The 16806-nt window shown below is 37.9% G+C and overlaps 1 protein-coding gene across 10 annotated transcripts in view; it reads right to left on the reverse strand.

Annotated features, from left to right (window-relative positions):
- The window catches only part of CSNK1A1 (casein kinase 1 alpha 1), a 47351-nt gene that overhangs the window by 22365 nt on the left and 8180 nt on the right, over positions 1-16806 (reverse strand). For all 10 annotated transcript variants that reach the window (XR_006342762.1, XR_006342761.1, XR_006342760.1 and 7 more), the window contains exon 3: positions 2042-2168. Coding sequence is in view for 6 of the 10 variants with exons in the window: in XM_043913247.1 (XP_043769182.1) it covers positions 2042-2168 (127 nt within the window). In the remaining 4 variants the exon portion in view is untranslated. The remainder of the gene's footprint in view (positions 1-2041; positions 2169-16806) is intronic.

A 16806-nucleotide genomic window follows, 5' to 3' on the forward strand; every position in this document is an offset into this window, starting at 1 on the left:
TTTTCAGCAGTAGTGTTTTTTTCCCACTAGCAGTTATCTTTTTTCTAAATCTTGTCAGTTTTCACAGGTACGACTTCACTTGTAAGTTCCTAACAGTTAAAACCATGCTCCCTTTTACTGACCTTCTGGACTTAGTGCTATACTGTGCACGGTCAATCCACACTCATCCATTATGTTTTTGGCTTGTCCTTTCCTCATCAGTTTTTAAGAATTCTTTGCATACAACAGACAATCTTTTATCAGTCATTTGTTATGTAAATAGATTTAAATTTTGAAAAAATTTGTCATTTAACTCTATTTCTTCTATAATAGTTTAAATTTTTAAGTTATCAATTATGTCTACCTTTTGGATAAATACAAGTTGTATTTGAAAATGTCTTCCATGTCCAAAGGCTGCCAAATTACCTTTCTGCCCATATGTTTTTCCTCTTCTTAGTAGTGTATGTCAGGATTCTATTTTTACTTGCCTGCATTTTCTCTAGAGCTTTTATCACCAAGGATATAAATTCTAAATCTTATTCCTCTACCTTGGCAAATGGCTTGTGAAGGCAAATTGTAATCTCTGGCTTAAACTATACACTCAAGGAAATAGATGTATACAATGTTCAAATACCATCTTTAGGTACAGCAGTAATTCATATATTAAATAAGTAAAACAAAACATTTGTCTCACTTTTTGTACCAGTCAAGTACATAAAGTATTTGTTCTAGCCTTTAAGTATTTGTTCTAGCCAAGTAATACTTATCATTAAACTATCAGTATTAACTCAGGGGGAAGGTCAGGCAAAAGATAAATTAACAGCACAAACTAGAGACTACTCAAGTGTTGCCTATCATTTACAGAGCAAGATCAGCTGGTTCTTTCTTAAACAGATGCCTTCCTACAACCCCCTTCCCTAAATTACATTATGTCTCTGATGTTACCAGAGTATCCCACATAGACTTCTATGACAGAACCCATCCATTTTTCTCCACTAACTCTATGTTACAAGAGGGAAGAAACTAGTTCTTATTTTTTGTACACTCCAGTGCTAAGTACAGTGGCAGACCCTGAATGTTCATTGCATGTATGCCTACATGTTACTGAGTCTACAGAATACAAACTCTTTCATTAAGATTCGCTCACATGTCAGTTAAAGTGTACTAAGAAGTCATGTTTTATGCAAGGTCCTTGACATTTACCTGTTATCTCTGACCATAATAACTGTTTCCTCAAGGTCTGTTCCTGACCCTATTCTCCCATCTTAAAATTCTCTAAAACTGGTTTTCTTTTTTATTAACTTTAGCTAAAAAAAAAAAAAAAAAAATCTAGCCTTGGGCTTTAAAACAATTTCATCCAACCTTAATCAATGCATAAATCCAATTCATGACATAAAAATTTCCATGGTTTTGCTTAAATATTACCAATACCTGAGAATCCTGTAAGAAGCATCTACTTGGTCAAAAACTGTTCATTAAATTACTTCAGTACCTTATTTTCCTCAAAAATACACCTTTCATAAGGGTTCAACACATAATACCATTCAATTTGCTTAATCAAAATTTCAATATATACATATTTGTTTATATTTGCACACACACACTCCAAATCCTTTCTTCAAACAAAATCTTACAAAGAAACCTGTTATACTCAACACTAAAACAAATATACTGTGTGATGGGAGTAGCTCGAAAACTCTTTTAGTCTATAGGTGAATGAGTGAAGAGTGAAGTCGCTCAGTCGTGTCTGACTCTTCGAGACCCCGTGGACTGCAGCCTACCAGGCTCCTCCGTCCATGGGATTTTCCAGGCAAGAGTACTGGAGTGGGGTGCCGTTGCCTTCTCCAGGCTATAGGTGAATAAACCAGTTTAATTCATTTTTGTCTTATACCACAGGAAAACACCTGCAAGACTTATTAGAGTAACACACTTGAAGAATGACTATACTTTTTAAAAAGTATATACAGGATTATAATACTCTGGTTTCTACACTGAAATTATAGTTAAGTAATACTAAACAGTAGTATTTCTTAGCTTTTATTTTCATGTAAGTTTCACATACCTGGTCAGCTAACATAAGTACAGTTTTCATTGTGAATCTTCTTGAACAGAAATTGAAGAGGTCTTCAAGGCTGGGTCCAAGAAGATCCATAACTAGCACGTTATAGTCTTTTTCCTGACCATACCACCTAACAAAGAAGGAAAGAGGAAGGCATTATAAAAAGCTGATTATCACTTAACATGGCCAAATTTTAAAAATGTAAGATAGTTTCCCTCTAGGTTTTTATTTAAGGTTGTTTTCCTCTATTTAGCTGATGACCCCACTTACTGACTACATTGCCCAACACAAAATAATGTATAAAGGGATTTTTTTCTGTCAAGCAACCCACTGTCCCATTAAGTTAGTACTTGTGTGGCAACCTTAAAATGCTTCTTAAGCACAGCAGCGGAATTCTCTATCCATGCACCATTAATTCCTGTAACCTTGGGCAAGTTTCTAAACCTCACCTGGTCTTACTTTTTAATTGAAAAAATGAAGGAGATTTTTATCAGTTATTCCAAAATGTTTCAGAGAGTAAATATCCATTTTATTATAACTCCTGTTCCACTTCCTACCAAGTTCTATTTATAAGGAGTCACATTCTTGCTTAGTTCCAGATTACAGAAAATACTCCCATTACCACAAGGATGACATTCACTTTTTATTAGAAGGATCATGCTTTAATTATCCATTGCTATATTTCTGTGTATATACATTTATCCCCAATAACTCTAGGAATATCAACTACTAGTTTCAGAGACTCTAAGGATTAGGAATCACTGCAGTAAGTGATTGCAAGTGTCTATGTCTCTAGGTCAGATAAGGGTAGTTTCTGAAAAATACGCACTATCATTTGTATTTTAAACTTAGCTAAATTATGAAATTTGCTTGAGGGAATTCCCTGGCAGTCCATGGTTGGTTGGGACTCCTTGCTTCTATTACAGGGGGCATGGGTTTGATCCCTGGTCAGGGAACTAAAGATCCCACATGCTGCATAGTGCAGCAAAAAACAAACAAACAAAAACCCAGCTTGGAAAAGAACTGGCTTTTATTTAAAATGTAAACAAAACAAAAGAGGAAGCTATTTTAAAGCTGACTGTCTTTAATAACTCTAATAAGAAACTATATCTGGATTTACCATTTGAAAAGTTTACGTGTTTTAAAAATATTCAGGACTTCCCTGGTGGTCCAGTGGCTAGGACTCTGTCTGGGTTCCCAATGCAGGGGACCTGGGTTCGATCCCTCAGCAGGGAACTAAATTCCATATGCCTCAACTAAAGATCCTGCATGTTGCAACTAAGACCTGGTGCAGCCAAATAAAAATAAATAAACATATATTTGAAAAAAAAATTCAAAACAGGGAAAAAATGCTTTAAAAAATCTGTTTTAAACATTTAGTGTTTTTGTTGTCATTCAGTTTCTCAATCATGTCCAACTCTTTGTGAACTGCCTGCAGCATGCCAGGCTTCCCTGTCCTTCACCATCTCTCAGAGCTTGCTCAAACTCATGCCATCCAACCATCTCATCCTCTGTCGTCCCCTTCTCCTCCTGCCTTCAATCTTTCCCAGCATCAGGGTCTTTTCAAACAAGTCAGCTCTTTGCATCAGGTGGCCAAAGTACTGGAGTTTCAGCTTCAACATCAGTCCTTCCAATGAACACTCAGGACTGATCTCCTTTAGGATGGACTGGTTGGATCTCCTTGCAGCCCAAGGGATTCAAGAGTCTTCTCCAACACCACAGTTCAAAAGCATCAATTCTTCGGCGCTCAGCTTTCTTTATAGTCCAACTCTCACATCCATACATGACTACTGGAAAAACCATAGCTTTGACTAGACGGTTTGATTTAGGATTAGCACTGACTGGTTTGATCTCCTTGCTGTCCTACTTAAGTGTGGTCCCATACTGAGGTCCAACAAATACTATCCCTAGAATTTTATGTAAAAGATCAGAAAGGGACTAGACTTAAAAAGCGCACATTGTTTCCTACACTTTTGTTTCACCTGTTCCTGAGGACTACTTTGCAAACAGGAAACATGAATAACTACCAAACACACAAAGAGGAATTCATTTTCACATGTCTTTGCTGAAAAAGATAGCCTGGTGGGGAAAGAGGGTTTGTTTTTTTTTTTTTTTTAACCTTACAGAGATTGTGCCCACTAGCCTAAGAAAAGCAACAGAAGTGCCAATCTGCTAATGGCTGAGATTGTATCTAAAACCGTGTTCAAAGCGTCTGTAAAATTCTCTTCTCAATCCTTTATTTTCCATACAGGAATTCAATACCCTTCACATTCATTCCAACATTTACTTTGAAGAAAAGCTCTCTCACACACAAAAAAGGTCACAGTGGTGGGTTTTGGGGGGTTGAGGGATAGGGGTGGACGTGGGAAGAGATGGGTAAAACAAAACAAATAATAATACTGAAAGATAAGTGATGAACAAAATGAAATAGGGTTATGTTCTCCTTTCCTGATTCCTCTTGTTTTCCTTCTTTTTTCTCCTTTCTGTACTTAACTGCAGAGGTAAATTTGTGCTGGGAAGCTATCAGGAGCTTCAAAACCAATTCTTACTATTATAAATATCCAATACTAAGAATTATGGCAGATTTTTAACATAAATCTAATTTAGCTAGGTTTTAAAGAAAAAGAAATGACTCTAATCAAGAATACAAAGTACAGAAAATGCTAAGGAAGTGAGGGGAAGTCACTAAAAGTCAAAGGCAAAAGAGAAAGCACAAATCTAACTCTCATAAGACTACATCTCACGAGTACATCAACAAATTTGTACCAATAGCTCCTTAACAAAATTACAATAAAGTGAATTTTACAAGCATCCAACCCAAACTACAAATCTGACATGTCAAAGGCACAAATTCATACTTCACACTGCCAAGTAATCACCTAATTTCAAAAAGCACTTTTTGAGAAGTCATATGCAAAGTAGGCCTTTAACAGAATGCTCTCAGAATAATTAGAAACAAGGAAAAATCAGATGAATTTAGAAACATACTTTAAAAAAAAAAAATCAAGTCATCAGGCATTTTTCTTCTTATTGCTTTAAGTGTATGAATTTAAGCCCTGCTGGTTCAGCAGTAAAGCATCTACCTGCAATAGAGACGCAGGAGACTCGGGTTTGATCCCCTGAGAAGAAAATGGCAACCCACTCCATATTCTTGCTGGGAAAATCCCATGGACAGAGAAGCCCGGCGGGCCCCACTCCATAGGGTAGCAAAGAATTGGACACAACTGAACATGCGCGCAGGCACATACACACACACACAACTTTAAGACATATCCCCTATTCTCAATGTCAAGAAGACATTCAATAACAAATAGTTAAAACATAAATGTTTCAAAGGCATTTTTCCCCAAAGTGCAACAATGCATTTCTAAAGTACTTAGGCCTTTCTGCTCAGAAACTGGTATTTTTACTCCTTAAATCTAAGTGACAGGTGTTTCTATCTTTCATATTCCCTTCTGATCTCAGGGCTTCCCTGGTGGCTCGCATGGTAAAGAATTCACCTGCAATGCAGGAGACCTGGGTTCAATCCCTGATTTGGGAAGATCCCCTGGAGAAGGGTCTGGCAATTCACTCCAGTATTGTTGCCTGGAGAATCCCCATGGACAGAGGAGCCTGGAGGGCAAGGAACATATAACTAATTTCTGGAAACCTAAGACCTCACACCCTCCCCATCCGTGTTTTCCACCTGTGCAATCCATCCAGACCTTATTACACACAGATTAGGAGCCAGGAACAGTCTTCTGCTTACCCAAATCATACTCACTCAGTTTCTACCTTCACCTCCATGTTTTCCTTTTATTCTGAGAGCTTCTAACTCTCCATTTTCAATTGTAACATACTAATACCCAGCTAGAGAAATCTTCCTTAAGTAGCCTGTCTCACACAGATCTCTCATTTCACAGAATTCCCATAGCCACTGGCCACTGCTTAAATCCAAGATCTAACCCCTTGACAGTACAAATATTCAGGTACTGTTACTTTGGTGCTTCACTCACTCTCCACCTGGTAACATAGGGCTTACTGTTTGTTTTTTATAAGTCTTCACAGAACCTGGGTAATGAGCAAGCACAAACCTGATTCTCTGAGGTCACTTAAGTTTGTAAACTACCTGAAACACACCAAAGTGAAAGCCTCACTTCTGTTTCTGCCTTCAACCAGAAATTGAAGGTCATATCTTTAGACATTTTTTATAATGTACGTAACAATGTGTTGCTACTAAGTACATACACTGTGCTAAGAGGCTTCCCTGGTGGCTCAGAGGGAGAAGAATCTGCCTGCAATGCGGGAGAAATGGGTTTGATCCCTGGGTGGGGAAGATCCCCTGGAGAAGGGAATGGCTACCCACTTTAGTATTATTCTTGCCTAGAAAATTCCATGGAGAGAGGAGCCCTGAGGGCTACAGTCCATGGGGTAGCAAAGAGTCGGACACTGAGCGAATGACACCTTCACTTTCACTTCACACTATGGTGTAATGTGCACACTGTAGGTAACTCTGATAATTTATGAGAGTAAAAAAAAAAAATTGGTTTGATTTGGACCTTACGTAGTTTCAAAACATGCAGAAAAATCAAATAATTTAATGGATGAAAGTAAAAACAAAAGTACAAGTTCTCGTTTCCTGTTTCAAATGTCTTTTGTTGCCTGATCAATCAAGGAAACAGGTCAAAGAACGAGTTTGCAATTCAAAAAAATCATCATTACTTACTGACAGCATTAGAAAAGGTCCCTTAAGGTCTGAAGAAAATTCTAACAGAAGGCACGGTCCATCTCTGATCTCATCTTGTTCTTCTAAATCCCTACCTAAAGTAATTCTAGCTAAAAAATTACGACACATGTAAAAAGCACAAACTTAAGATGACACATGTACAAGTCACTGGGGCTGACCAAAAAATGCTAACAGAATTCAGAAAAGCAAAAAAAAAAAAATCAATGGGTTGAACTGCATCTGTCTAAAGAAAGAAACCTAGTGAAAATGGTCTATTACCAATCAGATCCTGAAGGAGGGATAATATTTCAATAGGGAAGGTAGGAAAGGATGTCTTAGGCAGGGGGCAAGAATAGACACAGGTTCGTAAAAAGGGGAGAATCAAAGTGACTGATAGTTTGGGGCTATATCATATAGAGTCTTGAATGCCAGGCTAAAGTGCTTTAAGTTTTACAGATAACTGGGAAAATATCAGTAGGGTATGTCTAGGATCTAATATAATTAAGTCAATATTAAAAGCTGGCCTTGGTATCAATCAGTATGCAATATGGAAACTAGGGAGTAAGAGGAATGACAATGACATGAAGACCAATTAGAAGATTTGGAGCTAAGGGATTCTTTCTTTTCCCTAATAAATATCTACAAAACTAAAAGTATCTTAAAAAAGAATGAAATATTTTAAATATTGCTGTGAGACCCAACGACTTCCAAGAATAGTAAATCAGTGTAATCATCATAAATATACTCAGTTCAGATTAAAGCACCTAAATATGTTCCATCCCTATGACTAGAACAATAGTAACAGAAAAGGTAACATTTGTTTAACATAGGCCTTCTCTTATGGCTTGATTAGTGTGATGGTTAATTTTATGTGTCAACCTTACTGGGCTAAGGGATTCTGGAAAAGTTTGTAAAACATTATTTTGGGGTGTCTGTGAAGGTGTCTCCAGAAGAGATTAGCATCAGAATGACAGGCTAAGAAAAGAAGATCACTCTCCCTAGCGTGGAGGACCTGAATAGAACAAAAAGGCAGAGGAAGAGAAATTTCCCTCTCTGCTAGCACTGAAATAATCAACCTTCTCCTCTCAGACATCCGTGCTCCTGGTTTTCAGATCTTAGGACTCAACCTGGGACTTAAATCTCTGGTTCCCTTGGCTCCCAGGCCTTTAGGCTTGAAGCAGAAATGCACTACTGGTTTTCCTGGGCCTCCAGCTTATATGGACCACAGGTCATGGGATCTCTTGGCCTTCATGATCGTGTAAGCCAATCCCTCATAACAAAACTCTATCTATAATACAAGCATATCTTTCTTTATTGCTCTTTGCAGGTATCACTTTTTTTTTAAACAAACTGAAGGTTTGTGGCAACCCTGTCTGGAGCAAGTCTACTGGCGCCAACAGTACATGCTCACTTTGTGTCCATCACATTTTCATTATTTTTGATATTTTTGTTATTATTATATTGTTGTGGTGATCTATGATCTTCATTTTTGATGCTATTATTGCAAAAAATTACCTCTTGCTCAAAGCTCAGATGATGGGCTAGCACTTTTCAGCAATAAGGTATTTCAAAATTAATACACATACTTGCCAAAAAATTTGTGTGACTTTGCTTTACTGTGGTGTTCTGGAACTGAACCTGGAATAACTTTGAGATATGCCTGTATATAAGACTCATCAGTTCAATTCCTTTAGAGAGTCCTAATGTAACAGGAAGAGCCATTTTATGTCTTGTTCACAACTATGTATTGTCAGCATCCAGCACAATGCCTTACAAGCAGGAAATACTCAGTAACATTTGCTGAATTAAAGAATAAAAAGCTGTATCAGAGGTTTTAAGAGGCTAGGGCACACCTGACATGGCAGATGAGAAAAACAAAGCAAGGAATAAAAAAAATACTCCTTGTACTGAAAGTATAAACTCACCAGGAAGCATCTACTCATCTTTGACACAAAGAAGCCAAATAATAAGTAAAGTGGGCCTTAGGAAGCATCCCTACGAACAAAGCTAGAGGAGGTGCTGGAATTCCAGTTGAGCTATTTCAAATCCTAAAAGATGATGCTGAGAAAGTGCTGCACTCAGTAAGTCAGCAAATTTGGAAAACTCAGCAGTGGCCACAGGACTGGAAAAGGTCAGTTTCCATTCCAATCCTGAAGAAAGGCAATGCCAAAGAATGCTCAAACTACCACACAATTGCACTCATCTCTCACACCAGCAAAGTAATGCTCAAAATTCTCCAAGCCAGGCTTCAACAGTACGTGAACCGTGAACTTCCAGATGTTCAAGCTGAATTTAGAAAAGGCAGAGGAACCAGAGATCAAATTGTCAAATTGTCAACATCTGTTGGATCATCGAAAAAGCAAGACAGTTTCAGAAAAACAGCTACTTCTGGCTTTATTGACTATGCAAAGTCTTTGCCTGTGTGGATCACAGTAAACTGGAAAATTCTTAAAGAGATGGGACTACCAGACCACCTGCCTGTCTCCTGAGAAATCTGTATGTAGGTCAAGAAGCAACAGTTAGAACCAGACATGGAACAAGGGACTGGCTCCAAATTTGGAAAGGAGTACATCAAGTCTATATATTGTCACCCTGCTTATTTAACTTATATGCAGAGTACATCATGCAAAATGCCGGGCTGGATGAAGCACAAGCTGGAATCAAGAATGCTGGGAGAAATATCAATAGCCTCAGATATGCAGATGACACCACCCTTATGGCAGAAAGTGAAAAAGAACTAAAGAGCCTCCTGATGAAAGTGAAAGAGGAGAGTGAAAAAGCTGGCTTAAAACTCAACATTCAGAAAACTAAGATCATGGCAGCCGGTCCCCTCACTTCATGGCAAATAGATGGGGAAACAATGGAAACAGTACAGACTATTTTTTTGAGCTCCGGAATCACTGCAGATGGTGACTGCAGCCATGAAATTACAAGACACTTGCTATCCTATCCTTCAATAGCACCCAAATTACCATGGGCCAAAAAAATTACCTACAGGCAATTCTAGTGCATCTTTTCCTGTAGCTTCCTTCTTGCTTCTCATCGTAATCATGCCATGTTGCCTTTTCTTTCCATGTTTTGTTTTTGGTGTGAGTGTGCACTGGGATTAACAATTCATTTACAACAGTTAAGAAAGGCACTTCCTACTACCACTGTCCTCCGAAATTACCAGAATCCAACAGGAGGCTACCCTCAATTCTCAATTTAAATTCCTGAGTCTCAAGAGTCATCAGTCCTCCTAGTACTGCATTCAATAGTTGATTGAAAGGTAGAACCATCTATGAACTTCAGTGTTAAAGACACCGTAACTCCTTTAACCTAAAACTGTTAGTACTTATAAAGCTCTATTTTACTAATGGCATTTTTCACCACAAAAACAGAACCATAATGTACCAGTTTGACTATATTTTTTATTCATGATAACTCTTCAGCCTTTCTGAAAGAGAACCAGACACAGGACTAAACTTGGGGCATCTCCTGATTTTCTATTAACTTGGTACACAAGACTGTTGTGTAACTATCATTCTCCGAAAGCTTCTCTGCCCTTATTTGTTCCTTAGATTAGTGGCCTTCATTTTATTTTGAATACAAGACACCTAAAATGTAATGATCTAAACTTCTTTTGCCATCAAAACATCAATCTATTTCCTCTTCTCACAATTTCACATTTAAAACACAATTCATATTTCACAAGTTCAGTAACAGGAAATTTTTATTCACAATCCTTTGGACTTAAACAACTGCAGAAATATCTTTGAACTGGTTTGAGATCCAGAGGATTTTCACTAGAGAATGACACTATGTTGCTATTTGGCTACTGTAAAGAACTGGAAAATCAAGTTGTTTTTTCACTTTGCTGCACCGCCACATAGCACGTGAGATCCTAGTTCCCAGACCAGGGATGGAACCGCACCCCGTGTACTGGATGCGCTGAGTCTTAACCAATGGACCATACCAAGGAAGTCTGAAAATCAGGTTTAGTAAAGAAATTTAGACTAAAGTTTAGACAGAACAAAAGAACCAGTTTTAGAGGTAGATATGGTGATCAGAGGAATAATTCTGATGTGATGATTTCAAGAAATTTTAGATATTAATTTTATCTTTTACTTCACTGAACCTTTCCCAGAACTCTCCCAGGTCTTTAACTGGCTAATTTTCCCATCCTTACAATCTCACACCCGTGGGGAGGGTATTAACAAGCATGGAAGTAATTTGATAAAAACTGAACAAGTCTAGAAGGGGAAAACAAAACAGTGGATATCCACCAACTGAGAGGCCAATCCTGCATCAAACAAGTGTTTTTTATTTAGCCACAATGACCAAGAACTTGGGCTTCCGTGGTAGCTCAGTTGGTAAAGAATTGGCCTGCAATGCAGGAGACCCCAGTTCCACTTCCAGGTTGGGAAGATCCACTGCAAAAGGGACAGGCTACCCACTTCAGTATTCTTGGGCTTCCCTGGTGGCTCAGCAGGTAAAGAATCTGCCTGCAACGTGGTAGGCCTGGGTTCGATCCCTGGGTTGGGAAGAACCCCTGGAGAAGAGGACAGCTACCCGCTCCAGTATTCTGGCCTGTAGAATTCCATGGACTGTATAGTCCATGGGGTCGGTCGCAAAGAGTCAGACACGACTGAGCAACTTCCACTTTCACCAAGAATTTGCTCAAACAAGTTATGTGTGGGTGGGTGGGAGTTGGAGTCACTAGTTCTACATCAAGAGTTCTTTTTTTGTTGTCATGGACCCCCCCCACACAGCTTTGACTGTCTAATGAGGCCTACTGATCCCTTCTCAGAATATTTTAAAAGCATAATATGTAGCATTATAAAGGAAAGGAATTTTAGAGCAATTCAGTTACCATAAAATTACTTTAAAATCAATCTTGATATAGTAAAATACATGCTCTTTATTAAAGCACTACATAATAAAATTTAGGGGCAGGTCTAATTAGTACTATAATTTTGAAGTATGATTGGAATAAAGACTATTTTGAGATACATGCAACAATGTGATACAAAAATATCTGTGATCTCTATTGGTGACAAAGCCACAGGTACTGTCAAAACTAGTGAAGCACTTGAAAATAAACTTTGGAATGTTTTTCATCCAACTCAATGACCTCTTGAAAAGAAGAAGGGATATCCCTGAATCAAGTTAAGAACCCTGCTCTAAACAGATTTTTTTTTTTTTTTTTAAATTTCTGGTTGTGTTGGGTCTTTGTTACTGTGTGCAGGCTTTTCTCTAGTTGTGAACGGGGGCTACTCTCTTGTTGCAGAGTATGGGCTCTAGGATACGCAGGCTTCAGTAGTTGCAGCTACTAGGCTCTAGGGCACAAGTTCAGTAATTGTGGTGCTGGGGCTTAGTTGCTCTGCGGCATGTGGGATCTTCCCAGACCAGGGATTGAACCCATGTCTCCTGTGTTGGCAGGCAGATTCTTTACCACTGAGCCACTAGGGAAGCCCCTCTAAATTTACCTTAAAAACAGTCTGTTTTTAAGGTAAACAGACTGTAGATTAAGATCTAAAACTTGTGCAGCGCGTTTCACTCAGCCAATAAATGTTAACTAAGATGATTCATTTTCCTTCTTCATCCTAACCCTCCTACCTACTACTACTAACCCTCTGCTGACAATACGACCCCTAAGATCTTTGAATTATGCTGTAAGATTTCCATATTTCTGTCTTCCTGTTCCTTGCCCTCTGCTTTAAAACATTCATAGATGTTCTTTAACCTCCAAATTTTTAAAAACACAAACAAAAAAACGTGCCTTGATACTTGGTACTACCTACTACTAAAGATGCTGTTCCTCTACCTTTTCAACATTTATGGTAGCTAACAAGACAAAACCAAGTAATTTTTGCTCTCATAGTTTATATCAGTCTGTGTAGGCAAATGATGAAAGAGAAACTGATGGTGAAAGGTACAAATTATGGGGACCCAATCAATTTTTTAGAGGGAAGCACTGAGGAAAACTTCTCGATGAACAAGTAAAGTTGATTCTTGAAGCACAAACAGAAGATGGCCAGGTAAAGAGGTGGGTAGGGGTTAGGAATACACACTAAGCTTTGTTATTCACAAGGAACTGAAAACAGCCAGCACTGTTGGTACATAATAAAAGACAAGATCACCCTATTTTCTTGTTCACAGGTAACTTGTTAAAAATCTAGTTTTTATCTGCCATCTTACTTTCATTTTTTTCTTGGTTCCCAGTATAACGGTTATCATTCTCACCTCATCATACTGCCCAATATTATATTTCAAAGATCACAAATGGTTCTTGCTGTCATTGCTTTCTCTAGTCTTGGATACAGTAGTACTGGAAGACAATATGTGAAGAACTGGAACCTCCAGGGGAATACAAGTATTAAAATATACTTTTCCACTGGGAAGTGGGACAGTACATCTGTAGTTTTCACAATACCAATCTTTTTAAATAAGCAAACAAATAGAAAGTAGACAAGTGGCTATCTAAGGCCTAGTAGGATATGGAGAGTAACCACTAAAATGTTCAAGGTTTTTTGGGGACAGGAGGGGATTAAAGTATTCTTTAATTGGATTATGGTGATGGATGGCAGCACAACTCTGTACATATAGTAAAAACCAATGAATTGCACACTTTAAGTTGATGATGCTTACATACATAGTCTCATCAAAACTGTTAAAAATCCTTTACTAAAATCTGCTCTTCAAGTCTCACTCAACACTTATTAAGCAGCTGCTATGTGCATGAACTGTCAAAAAGGATGCCAAAAGCATCTTAAGGTCTAGAATAACTGGTGACATGTACAATATAAAAGCAACAATAAAGTAAATATGAAATATAGAGGAGTTAAGTAATTTATTCAGAGTAGATAAAAGGGAAGGCTTCTTAGAAAAGTTGGCATCTGAGCTAAATTTTGAAAGATGCCTTTCTACAGCCCCTAGTTTTAGTCACTCCTCGACAGTTTCGTGGTGCCATTTCTCTGCTGTGAAAACAACGTCCCTCCCCCGTTACATACACCAAAAAGGCAAAGTGTCATATACAATAAGAAACTCCAAAAATCTGGCCTCTGCCTGTCCCTTAAAACTGGCTTCCATTGACTGCAACATCCCATTATCGCAACTCTCCTCTTGCCTTGATTACCTTTGCATTTCCACCCAAGAATTCAGTCCTTACCTCTCAATTTCCTTTCGCTACTATCACTTCTACACTGATCTTGCTCAGATCTAAATAAACACCAGTCCTAATTCCCTGGCTGAGGTTTAGGTCTGTCTGTATCTCTGCTAACTTAATTTTACAAAAGCTAAGCCTGAGATATCCTATCACCTTAAACTCAACATGTCCAAAGATATAACCATCAATGCTACTTTCAAAATATCAAAATTAGGCCCCAGAGAGATTTCCCTGAAAGTCCAGTGGTTAGGACTCTGCACTTCCAATGCAGGGTGCATGGGTTGGATCCCTGGTCAGGAATTATGCATGGTGCAGCCAAATAAAAACAAAAAAACAAAATTAGGTTCCCTTTTCCTTCTTCCTAAATTAAATTTCAAATTCTCAAGGCTAAAATGACTTACCTCCACTCCTTAAGAGAAAGTATGAGAAAACACACATTAAAGTCTTAAAGCAAGTAAGTCCGGAAATCAAAGTACCTCTCAGTACACTATTTAGAGACCAAATAGTGTACCATTTTCTTTAAGGTACTTTTAGCAATATAGGAATCATTTGTATTAAGACAGTTTTACATATAAAGATCTAGGAGAACAAATAATTTTGGCTGGATGAAACATTGCCCTGCCACACACACACTACATTGATTTGCTTAGTAAATCTTTCATTAAGTAGACAGATTATAGATTTTAAAAACAACTCAAATTTCTCTACATTAGCAAATGAACACACACAAAAAACAAACGATTCCAAAGTTTGATATAATCTTTTAGGAGGGGAAGTAATGGAAGAGAACACAAAGTCTGGGCTTGAAATGTTAACACAAGTATAGGAAAGGGGAAAATGGAAGAGGCAACCAACACAAGCTACTAGAATGATCTAAGATGAAAGAAAAAAGTAATGTATAAACACATGAATATCTTTTCATAAATTAAATTCTATGTAACTCTAAACTAATAATATAGAACTATGCAACGTGTACTTATAAAAATACCCTCCGGTGACTAAACAAATAAAAAGTGGCTCAGTAAACCAGCAGTTGGACTTGAGAATGGAAAGCTAGCTAAACTCTCAGTATATGCAATAAAATGAAAAGAATAATGAATCCATCGATGGTCAAAAACACAAGTTCCAGTTCTTCCTTTGTCATTTTCTTGCCTGTCTAAGCCATTTTTGCTCACTGGTAAACATTCTTAATATACTTATCTATCAAGAGGTCTCCTAGTAATTACGAGATTATAAAAGCACTACACAAATATAAGGAGTACTTTCATAACAAAAAGCAGTTGCCCAACAGTTATGAAATAACAAGACAATACCATCTCCTACAACAGTCAGAGCCCTCTCAGCAAAATAATCATTAACTACCCCCAACAGCTCAAAACAATGAAGTGTTAAAACCTCAGCACAGTATTTCTCAAAGTGTGGTTCTCTGGTCTTTAGCAGGAATTATCTGATATATTTGATGAAAATACACTCACAAGGCCCAGTCCAGTACTGGTCAAACAAATCTAGGGGTGAGGCAGAAAACCTTACATTTTAAACAAGCTCTGAATGTAATTACTATGCATGGCTGATGTTTGAGAAATGTTGACTAAGCAGGATTCACACGGAGACATAATGAGGTCTCTGCTGACCTCTCCAATCAAGACAATCTCTGGATAGCTCAGCATGCTGTCTGATGTTAAGGAAAGGTTATGTCCTCACAGTATGAAATCTAGATATCTCTGCGACTAACTTTCAGCAAGGGACAAAGTCACAACTACATGTCATGCACATGGTATATATTCAAAAAGAATGTAGGCCTCACAAAAATTATCTGTTCATTGAAATGTGCCCATTATCTGAAACTGCACAACAGTTAAGTACTCACATATACATGTATTTGTTGAATAAAAGAAAAGAAATGTTTGCTTATTCTCTAGAAGGTACCGTAAAGTTCACTGACACTCTCCAAGAAAAGAACGTTAATTTTCAGAGAAAAAGCCAACAACACTCCCTTCCTTAAGAAGGATACAAAGTATTAATATTATGAAGGCTCAAAAAATGAAAACACTAGGTTTCCAGTAAGTAGATATATGTGCTCAGATGCTCAGTCAGGTCTTGCTCTTTGTGACCCTATGGATTGCAGCCCGCCAGACTCCTCTGTCCATGGAATTCTTCAGGCAAGAATACTGGAGTGGGCTGCATTTCCTTCTCCAGGGGACCTTCCTGACCCAGGGATCAAACCCAAGTCTCCTATATCTTCTGCATTGGAAGGGAGATTCTTTACCTGCTGAACCATCAGGGAAGCCTAGTGCTAAGAATAATTTCAATTGAGAGAACAAAAAAAAAGCAAAACAGGAAAGTGTACAACTGAAAGACTTTGAAAATTTGGAATTTGAAACAAAATGTACAAACTTCATGCTACCACTTTCCAACAAACAAGGCAGTTTTAAATCAGATCTCATTCTCCCCTCACCATAAAAGCCACCTTACATGTAGATAGAATAGTCTGGCAGTGTAAGAAAGTGTAACAGGTAAGTAGCACTCAGAGCAGCCTCCAGAGGACCTGAAATATAGGACAGCCTCAATTTCAGGTTAATTTGCAAACACTGTCGTTGCACACTTAGCACTGGCACAAATGAAACATGTGATATATACCATGTATGCTTAGTCACTGTCACCATCTTTCTTTCTTAAAAAAAAAAAAAAAATTCTCCTGTAGAAAAAATTGCAAGTTTGAGCCAAAAGAAATTCCAAAAGGCCAACAAACCACTGATAAATACTGAAGCTGACAAAGGTCCACATTAGCAAGCCTTTACTGTGAAATTAACAGACATTAGCATTTTGATATGTCAGTATCTCTACATCAGGATTCAAAGCTAAATCAACCAGTACAGCCATGTTTCCATTTGTTCACTTAAGAAATACTAGATTTGG

The sequence above is a fragment of the Cervus elaphus genome, chromosome 9 (assembly GCF_910594005.1).
Source record: "Cervus elaphus chromosome 9, mCerEla1.1, whole genome shotgun sequence".
NCBI classification, from domain to species: domain Eukaryota; kingdom Metazoa; phylum Chordata; class Mammalia; order Artiodactyla; family Cervidae; genus Cervus; species Cervus elaphus.